Source organism: Piliocolobus tephrosceles, unplaced genomic scaffold, assembly GCF_002776525.5.
Source record: "Piliocolobus tephrosceles isolate RC106 unplaced genomic scaffold, ASM277652v3 unscaffolded_14149, whole genome shotgun sequence".
Lineage (NCBI taxonomy): Eukaryota > Metazoa > Chordata > Mammalia > Primates > Cercopithecidae > Piliocolobus > Piliocolobus tephrosceles.
This window is the reverse complement of record NW_022295587.1, coordinates 1-10,410: the sequence shown is the minus strand read 5'-3', so window position 1 is coordinate 10,410 and position 10,410 is coordinate 1. Positions and strand designations below refer to the sequence as shown.

The window sequence follows — 10,410 nt, the reverse complement described above, 5'->3', positions numbered from 1 at the left end:
TCTGTTACCCAGGCTGGAGTGCGGTGGTGCAATCTCGGCTCACTGCAACTTCTGCCTCCTGAGTTCAAGCGATTCTCCTGCCTCAGCCTTCTGAGTAGCTGGGACTACAGGCACGTGCCATGAGGCCCGTCTAATTTTTGTATTTTTAGTAGAGATGGGGTTTTGCCATATTGGCCAGGCTGGATGCGAACTCCTGACCTTAGGTGATCCACCCACCTCGGCCTCCCAGAGTGCTGGGATTACAGGTGTGAGCCACCGCGCCTGGCCATATATCAATTTTAGATAAAACAAAAATGAAACGAGAAGAAGGAAATTATCCTAAGCTCTAATTGTCATGTTCTCGTTACTTTTTAATTTATTACTATTATTTTGAGACAGGGTCTTGCTCTGTTGCCCAGGATGGAGTACAGTGGTATAATCATGGCTCACTGCAACCTCAACCTTCCAGGCTCAGGTGATCCTCCCACCTCAGCTTCCTAAGTAACTGGGACCACAAGTGTGCACCACTATGCCTGGCTAATTTTTAAATTACTTAGAGTCTTGCTGTGTTCCCCAGGCTGGTCTTGAACTCCTGAACTCAAGCCATCCTCCCTCTTTGGCCTTCAAAAGTGCAACTGCACCCAACCTGGTGACTTTTTTTTGTTTGTTTTGTTTTTTACTTTTGAGATAGGGTCTCCCTTTGTTGCCCAGGCTGAAGTGCAGTGTCACAATCTCAGTTCATTGCAGCCTCAAACTCCCGGACTCAAGCGATTCTCCCTCCTCAGCCTCCTGAGTAGCTGAGCTTACAGGCACCCACCAGCATGCCCGGCTAATTTTTGATGGAGACGGTGTCTCACCATGTTAACCAGGCTGGTCTCGAATTCCTGCGCTCAAGTGATCCGCCCGCCTCGGCCTCCCAGAGTGCTGAGATTTTAGGCTCGAGCTACTGCGCCTGGCCAAAATTCGCTGTTTTAAAGTGTGCAATTCAGTAGCTTGTAGCTCTTTTCCAATACTGTACAACCATCACCTCTATCAAATTCTAGAACATTTCCATCACCCACGAAGGAGATCTCGTCACCATGAAGCAATCGTCCCCCATCCTCCCTTCTCCCAGCCCCTGGTCACCAAGAATCCACTTTCCATCTCTATGAACATGTCTGTCCTGGACATTTCACATAAAAGGAATCATACAGTATGTGACAGTCTGTGACTGGCTGCTGTCACTGAGCATACTGTCTTGTGGTAGCCTGGGCCAGAGCTTCATTTATTTTTATTTTGCATACTATTCCCTCGCATGGGTTCACTACAGTTTCTCCATCCATTCATCAATTGATGGACAACAAGATGTTTCTACCCTTTCGTGATTGTGAGGAATATAGCTATGAATATACATGTGCAAGTTTTTCTTTTAATACCAGTTTTCAATCCTTTTGAGTTCCTCAGGAATTCAAACCACCTTTGATATTCCCCAAGAGTGAAATTGTTGGGTTGCATGGTTCTATTTTTTTTTTTTTTTTTTTTGAGATGGAGTTTCACTCTTGTTGCCCAGTCTGCAGAGCAGTGGCACAATCTTGGCTCACTGCAACCTCTGGCCCTGGGTTCAAGCGATTCTCCTGCCTCAGCCTCCCAAGTAGCTGGGATTACAGGGATGTACCACCATGCCCAGCTAATCTTGTATTTTTAGTACAGACCGGGTTTCACCGTATTGGTCAGGCTGGTCTCGAACTCCTGACCTCAGGTAATCCTCCTGCCTCGGCTTTCCAAAGTGCTGGGATTACAGGTGTGAATCACCACGTCCAATCATATGGTTCTATTTTTAAAGGTGAGGGAAGTGGGCTGGGGCACAGTGGCTCACACCTGTAATCCCAGCACCTTGGGAAGCTGAGGAGGGCAGATCAATTGAGGTCAGGAATTCAAGAATAGCCTGGCCAACATGGTGAAATCCCGTCTCTACCAAAAATACAAAATTAGCTGGGCACGGTGGTACTTGCCTGTAATCCCAGCTACTTGGGAGGCTGACACAGAAGAATTGCTTGAACCCGGGAGGCAGAGGTTGCAATGAGCTGAGATTGTGCCACTGCACTCCAGTCTGGACAGCAGAGTGAGACTTCATCTCAAAAACAACAACAACAACAACAACAACAACAACAACAACAACAACAAAAGATAGAGAGAGAAAAAAAGCTGAGGGAAGTGGTCTTTGCCTGTGGGGACAGATGCCGCACTTTAATGCCAGATTGTGTGGATTCCAGATAGCGGTTCTTGAAGGCAGAATAAAATCGAACATATCAACGTATCAACCCTACTGCCAGTCTGCTGACACTGACTTTGGATGAGAAGAAAGAAAAGGTCTTTTCTGGCTGGGTGTGGTGGCTCATGCCTGTAATCCCAGCACTTTGGGAAGCCGAGGTGGGCAGATCACGAGGTCTGGAGATGCAGACTATCCTGGTCAACATGGTGAAACTCCGTCTGTACTAAAAACACAAAAATTAGCTGGGTGTGGTGGCGTGCACCTGTAGTCCCAGCTACTTGGGAGGCTGAGGCAGGAGAATTGCTTGAATCTGGGAAGCAGAGGTTGCAGTGAGCTGAGACGGCACCAGTGCACTCCAGCCTGGTGACACAGTGAGACTCCATCTCAAAAAAAAAAAAAAAAAGTTCTTTTCTTAGTCTGTTTGGGCTGCTATAACAAAAATACCATAGACTGGGAGGCTTATCTACAACAGACGTTTATTGCTCACAGTTCTGGAGGCTGGCCAAGATCAAGGCATGCCAGCTTCAGTGTCTGCTGGGGACCTGCTTCCTGGTTCATAGACGGTGCCCTCTTGCTGTGTCCTCACATGGTGGAAGGGGTGAGGGAGCTCTCTGGGGTCCCTTTTGTAAGGATACTGATTCATTCTTGAGGCTCCATCCTCCTGACTTCATCCCCTCCTAAAAGCCCTACCTCCTAAACATCACCTTGCAGGTGAGGGTTTCAATGTGCAAATTTTGGAGTGGCAAAAATATTCCCTCCATAGTAACACCTACTCATTGTACTTTTTTCCACGCTTCTTCTAGGTATGGTTTCTAGTGGTAATAAACGTGTCATCCGTGATCTTGCAGTCCCCGCAGGCCTCCCTCTTAGTGAGACAACATTTGCAGCCTTGTTAAAGAAGCAAGGATACAGCACGGGGCTTATAGGTAAGACACAAGGATTGGTGTTAGTCATTGATCATAAGGTAATAATGTCCTTTGTTCTACCCTTGATTTATGACTTTATTGGAAATACTTTATTTTACAATGTCTTATGTAAAGGCTCAGTGGCCCATTCTTACAATCCCAGCACTTTGGGAGGCCAAGGTGGGAGGATCGCTGAAAGCCAGGAGTTTCAGACCAGCCTGGGCAACATAGAAAGACTCTGTCTCTAAAAATACAAAATTAGCTGGGCATGGCGGCATGTGCCTATGGTCCCAGCTACTCTGGAGGCTGAGGTGGGAGGACTGCTTGTGCCAGGAGTTCTTTTATTATTATTATTATTATTATTTTTTGAGATGGAGTCTCGCTCTGTCGCCCAGGCTGGAGTACAGTGGCCGGATCTCAGCTCACTGCAAGCTCCGCCTCCCGGGTTTACACCATTCTCCTGCCTCAGCCTCCCGAGTAGCTGGGACTACAGGCGCGTGCCACCACGACTGGCTAATTTTTGTATTTTTTTGTAGAGATGAGGTTTCATCATGCTGGCCAGGCTGGTCTTGAACTCCTGGCCTCCAGTGATCTGCCTGCCTTGGCCTCCCAAAGTGCTGGGATTATAGGTGTGAGCCACCGTGCCCAGCCTGATTCTTCACACAGCTCAGTGATACGAGATGTTTTAAAATGAACATATTACAAGAACAGACAATTTTTCTGGCTCTGCCTGCCCGCATAGTCTCTCACCGTGTATCCTGTCACCTGCCTCTTCATTTCACTAAAACTGGACCACACAGATTTTCTTCTCACTGCTAGGGATGATAGAAGTCTTCAGCCACCCAGTAGTTGTAACTCCAGCTACCATTCCTGTTTGGGAAGCCTGGGTTTCAGCTGGCGTGAGGATCACGTGCTATTTTAAATCCCTTCAATTTTTGTAACACATCTGCTGTTGATAAGAGAAGGCAATCTCTGTGGGGTTGCAGGACAGGAAGCCTAAGCCAGTAGCATTGCCTCTCCTCTACCTACCCCCATAGACACTCAGAGGTTGATGGAAGCATAGGCATTCTTGATTGGGCCCTCACCACATACAGGAAACTGTTAATATTCCTAGTCGATACACATTATCACAGCCTCTGGGGTTTGCTGGGCATCCACATGCTAGCAGGACTCACATGCACCCTTTGGTGATCATTCAACGTGTGGTACATTTTACTGAATAAGTCCCTTACTTCAATCAGTTTTAATGAGAGCCCCTAGGATTTCCAGCCAGCCAGCTATTCATCCATCCACGCTGGGTCCATCCTCCGTGATTTATCTATAGCTACCATCGGTCATCTCTCTCTGTTTCTCCATCGATCTATCAACCCATATATCTCTATGCATCTATCTGTCCGTCCATCTACCTGTCTATCTACCTGTTTGTCTATTGATCAATCCATCATCTATCATTTATCTATCATCTATGTATCTATCTACCCATCATCTATCTATTTATTGTCTATAATCTATTCATCCACCCATTCATCTATCATATATCTATCTGTCTATTCATCTATCATCTGTATCTATTTATCTAGCCATCCATTCATCTATCTATTTAGACATCTCTCTATCCATCCACCCATCCACCCTTATATCTCTATCCCTGTCTATCTATCTATCTATCTATCTATCTATCTATCTATCTATCTATCTATCTATCATCTATTCATCTATCCGTCCTATCTATCTATCTATCTATCCATCCGTCTATCCACCCATATATCTGCATCCACCTATCTATCTACTCACCTACTCAGCCACCCACCTATCTATCCATCCATCCACCTACACATACATACATTCCCTGTCTATCCATCCATCATTTATTTGTATCTATCATATTTATCACATCTATCTCTCTATTGATATATACATACACATGTGTATATATAGATGTATACTCCATAATTTATTTTCATCTATCATATCCCATCTGTCTATTATCCACCCACAACACAGATCTATTTATGCATCTAATTACCCAGTCATCTATCGATCCATCCATCCACCTACACACACATCTATACATGCTCCATCTATCCTCCATCACTTATTTGAATCTGTCTTCTCCTCTCCTCTCCTCTATTCTATCTATCTATCTATCTATCTATCTATCTATCTATCTATCTAACCACTCACTCTATCTCTATCATCTATCTGCCTATCTTTCTGTCTACGTATTATCTATCATCTTTCTATCTATCATCTCTATTAATTTAGCTAGCTATATCTACATATACATCCATTCATCTATCTACCTATCTTTCTGTCTACATATTATCTATTTATCTATCTACCTACCTATCGTCTGTATCCATCTAGCTATATCTATGTATACATCTATTCTCCCATCGTCTGTAACCTGCCTTGCCTCTGTGATGTATCTATCTTTGTGGCTATGACTTTGTCTTCTCAGTGAATGAGAAAATTTGTAGTTCACATCCTTGAAAGAAACTCACAATTCTATTTTTCTCCCTTATTTTTTATCCTGTCCTGTTGCTCACAACCAGATCTGAATAGAAACTTTCTCTGTAAACTAAAGAACAACAGCAACAACAAAAATGTGGCTAAGTGGAACTCGGATTTTTTAAACCAAGGAAAATATGTCTGCTACTTTATTTTTGTGCATTAGCTGATTGTTTGATGTGAAGAATGCTCACGTGTTCTTTGCAATGTGCTGGCATATGTCGACATATTGATGTGTAGATGTGTTTGTGTGTTTGGTTTTAGGTAAATGGCACCAAGGCTTGAACTGCGGCTCCCGAAGTGACCACTGCCACCATCCATATAATTATGGGTTTGACTACTACTATGGCATGCCGTTCACTCTCGTTGACAGCTGCTGGCCGGACCCCTCTCGTAACACGGAATTAACCTTTGAGAGTCAACTCTCGCTCTGCATGCAGCTGGTTGCCATTGCCGTCCTCACCCTAACCGTTGGAAAGATGAGTGGCTGGGTCTCCGTTCCCTTGCTCCTAAACTTCTCCATGATTCTGTTTATTTTCCTCTTGGGTTATGCTTGGTTCTCCAGCTACACGTCCCCTTTATACTGGGACTGCCTCCTCATGAGGGGGCACGAGATTACGGAGCAGCCCATGAAGGCCGAACGAGCTGGATCCATTATGGTAAAGGAGGCGATTTCCTTTTTAGAAAGGTAAGCGTACTAATTAAAAATTCATGTAATAATCATAATTATCTCTTTTTTAAAAGGACCTAGATAGATCTGCAGGGTGATTGTAGTTTTTAATAATCTATTGTACACATCTAAATAGCTAAAAGAGAATAAGCCAAATGACTCTAGAATAAAGAAAAGACAGATATTTAAGGTGATGGACACCCTAATTATACTGATTTAAAACAATAAATCATTTGTGATAATTCTTTACAAATTATATGAATGTATTAAATTGCAACGTGTACCCTTAAACTATGCACATCTACAATGCATTAATAAAAATCATAGGGGGTGATGGTATTACAAATATTGAGTTAGGAAATGGAATATGCTAAATGGTGTAAGAGGGTTAGATAAAAATATGAAGTGTATTGAAGACCAGTTGGACTCATCAGTTTGTACCTAAAGAGGTGGTACCTTGTTTGGGCTCCTGTTATTAAAATCATGGTCTCTCTATTGGCTCTGAAATTTATATGTGGTCAGACCATGGAGGCAGACTCTAGTAGCTCAAACTCACAAATTGTTTACGTTAATTTACAATGCATCTTGTCATCATGTTGATTTACAACAGGAAATATATACATATACTATATATGTATATATACACATACAATATGTATGTATATATGTATATATACACATATGCTATGTATGTATATATGTATACATATGCTATGTATGTATATATGTAATATATTTTATAATATTTTTTGTCTGGTTTCCTGATACATATAGATATAGATAGATATAGCGATAGATAAATATATATATACATATCAGGGAATCAGATGAAAAAAGTAAGTTGTCCATTGCATTATGTCCCTGTTGTTAAAAAACAAAAAAACCTACTTGGGGAAAATAAAATCGAAGGCTTCTCTTTGAGCATGTGATATGGAAGGGCTATTTCATGAATTGGATGAGGTAAATGGTCAAAGGTGATTGTTATAAAAACTTTATGCATCCCAGAACACAATAGCTGGAAATTTTCAAGGGTATCTATCCTCTTGTTGTTGGACTTTCTTTCTTTAAAAAAAAGTTTGTGAACACATTTTTCATTTGCTTTTTCCATATTGATTGAGGCTTAATCTTTACCAATAGCCATTCTAGGATCTGGATTCTCAGGATGTAAGGTGTCTTGTGTACTCTGGTACATAGCTGTGTCCTTACTCTGTAGCCCAAGTGAAGGTGATAAATATGTAGTCTGGGGCTGGGCATGGTGGCTCATGCCTGTAATCCCAGCACTCTGGGAGGCCGAGGCAGGTGGAACATCTGAGACCAGCCTGACTAACATGGTGAAACACCATCTCTACTAAAAATACAAAAATTAGCTGGGAGGCTGAGGCAGGAGAATCACTTGAACCCGGGAGGCGGAGGTTGCAGTGAGCTGAGATCATGCCATTGCACTCCAGCCTGGGCAACAGAGGGAGAGTCTGTCTTAAAAAAAATGTTGTCTGGGATTAATAAAGCCGTATTTCCTCTGTAGATGGAACTGAATGCTTGGTGTCACTTAGAGCAAATCCTTCTGTTCCCTGGTACCTTTCCAGATGTGCAGAGTTCTATGAAGTTTTACAGAAAGAGCATCAATATGAGCAAATTAGCACCAACCACTCTGAAAGTATAAGATAAGCAATCCCATTCTCTTCTGTCTGCCAGTTCAAGTCTTCAAACATTCCCACACAGGTCTCCTTAGGACTTTACATTAGTACTTGAAGAACAGATCCTATTGTTGAGATGTACATTGTTCACCAAAACCTCTGTCGAGTTTCAAAAGTTACATATGATCTGCAATAACACAATACTGAATGGAAAAAACAATGGTGAAGAGGAAATATAAAGATTTGGATGTTGTGACAATAAGCTAATGGCTTAGGTTCATGAATGCTAGAAACTATTTTTATCTGGATTCTCAGTGTATGAATCTCCTACAGTTGCTATAACAAATGACTATAGGGCTGAGTACAGTAGCCAGTGCCTGTAATTCCAGCACTTTGGGAGGCTAAGGTAAGTGGATCACTTAAGTTCTGGAGCTTGAGACCAGCCAAGGCAACATATGGAGACCATATCTCTACAAAAAACACAAAAAATTAGCTGGATATGATGGCATGCGTCTGTAGTCACAGATACTCAGGAGACTGAGGTGGGAGGATTAGTTGAGCCTGGGAGGTTGAGGCTGCAGTGAGCCATGATTGCACCACTACACTCCAGTCTGGGCAACAGAGTGAGGGCCTTGTCTAGAAAAATAAAAAAAAATTACCACAAATATAGTGGCCTAATGCAACACAAATTTATTATCCTGCTGTTCTTGAGGTCAGAAATCCAAAATTAACCTTGTGGGCTAAAATCAGATGTTGGCGGGGCTAGTTACTTCTAAGGGGTCTAGGGGAGAATCTGTTTTCTCTTTTTTCTAGTTTCTTGAAGCTGCCTGCATTCCTTAGTTTGTAGGGTTTTGTTTTCTGACTCAGACACTTCTGTGTCTCTCTTACAAAAGGACATTTCTGATTCCACTGGACCCACCCAGATAACCCAGGATAATCACTTCATCTTACGATCCTTAATTCATTCCATCTGCAAAGACCTTTTACCATGTAAAATCACATATTCACAGGTTTTGAGAATTAGGATGTAGATATCTTTGGAATGGGGCATTATTCAGCTGATCACTTTGACCATGACTCTTTGTTTTGGCAGCTTAGTTTGGGGTGAAAACTATTTAATTTTAAATCTTTAATGTTCAGAGCTGTACTTCCTCTGTAGGCTTTAGGGGAGGATTCTTCCTGCCCTTCCCCACTCCTGGTGGCTTCAGGCATCCCTGGGCTTGTGGCCGCATCACCCCAGTCTCTGCTTCATCTGCATATGGTCTTCCCCTCTGTATTTGTGTCTTATCTTCTGTCTCTTATAATGACAATGGTCATTGGATTTAGTGCCCATCCTAATTCCGGGATGAGCTCATCTTCAGATCCTTAATTAATTACCTCTGCAAAGGTCTTGATATCCAAATAAGGTCTCATTCCAGGTTCTGGGCTTTAAAATATATGGACGTATATTTCTGGGGGCTGCTATTCAATCTACTACAATTGTATTCAGTTTCTTCTGGAGGCTCTAGGGGAGGATCCCTTCTGCCTCCTCTAGCTCCTGGTGGCTCCAGGTGCCCCTTGGCTGGTGGTCGCATTACTCTACTTCCACATGGCCTTTTCTTCTGTGCTTGTGTCTCCTCTTCTCCTATAGGGACAGCGTTATTGGATTTGGGACTCATCCTAATCCAGAATGATCGCATCTTAACTAAATAAATCTCTAGAGGCCCCATTTCCAAATAAGGTCCCATTCTGAGGTTTGAAGTGAACATGAATTTTGAGGGGTCACTGTTCAAGACACCATGACATAAGTCTTGTTTTTAAAATTCATTTGTTTTAATTTATTTATATTTTGATATCAGAGCAGAAATTTCCCAATGAATGGCATTTGTGCTTTGTGCTTCCCTGGGTAGCCGAGCACTTATCATTCATGCAGGTGGATTATCAAAATTAAAAGTGGGTCAGCCTAGTTCTGTGTATCCTCATGTGAGAAACTACAGGGTGCAAATGGCTTGCCAAGGCATTCCTCTTTGTACTGGCTTATGGCTCGTGAAACTCTTGATCTTGGTAAGAAATGACTTCCATACCACCATCTCTTGATGTGTCTCAGGGTGTGACTCTAGTTTGAGGCTTCATGAGCAGTGAGAACATCCCCCAAACAGAGCTGGATTTGACTTTTCACACTCTCATGATATGGGAGATCTGCATTGGCTTACAGTATGTTCTACAGTTGTCCTGGCATCTGAGAATCAAAGGAACTGTGATGGTGTCACAGGACTACCAGGTTCATATGCCTGCCACACAGTAACATACCAATACACTGAGGCAGCAGGGTTTACGGTAGAGAAAGGTTTAATAATTGCAGGGCAATTAGTACGAACATGAGAGGAGACCTCAAATCCATCTCTCCTTTCTTTCTTTCTCTTTCTTTCTTTCCTTCTTTCTTTCTTTCTTTCTTTCTTTCTTTCTTTCTTTCTTTCTTTC

General features: G+C 42.5%; 1 protein-coding gene across 1 annotated transcript; it reads left to right on the top strand.

Moving 5' to 3' along the window:
* Window positions 1-3,033: 3,033 nt before the first annotated feature.
* On the top strand, window positions 3,034-6,334 carry LOC113220823 (arylsulfatase F-like; the record flags this gene model as incomplete). Its single annotated transcript, XM_026450156.1, has 2 exons — window positions 3,034-3,156; window positions 5,911-6,334. Coding segments are annotated over 2 exons (547 nt in total), but the record flags the coding sequence as incomplete, so codon positions are not given.
* Between the last annotated feature and the right edge of the window lie 4,076 nt (window positions 6,335-10,410).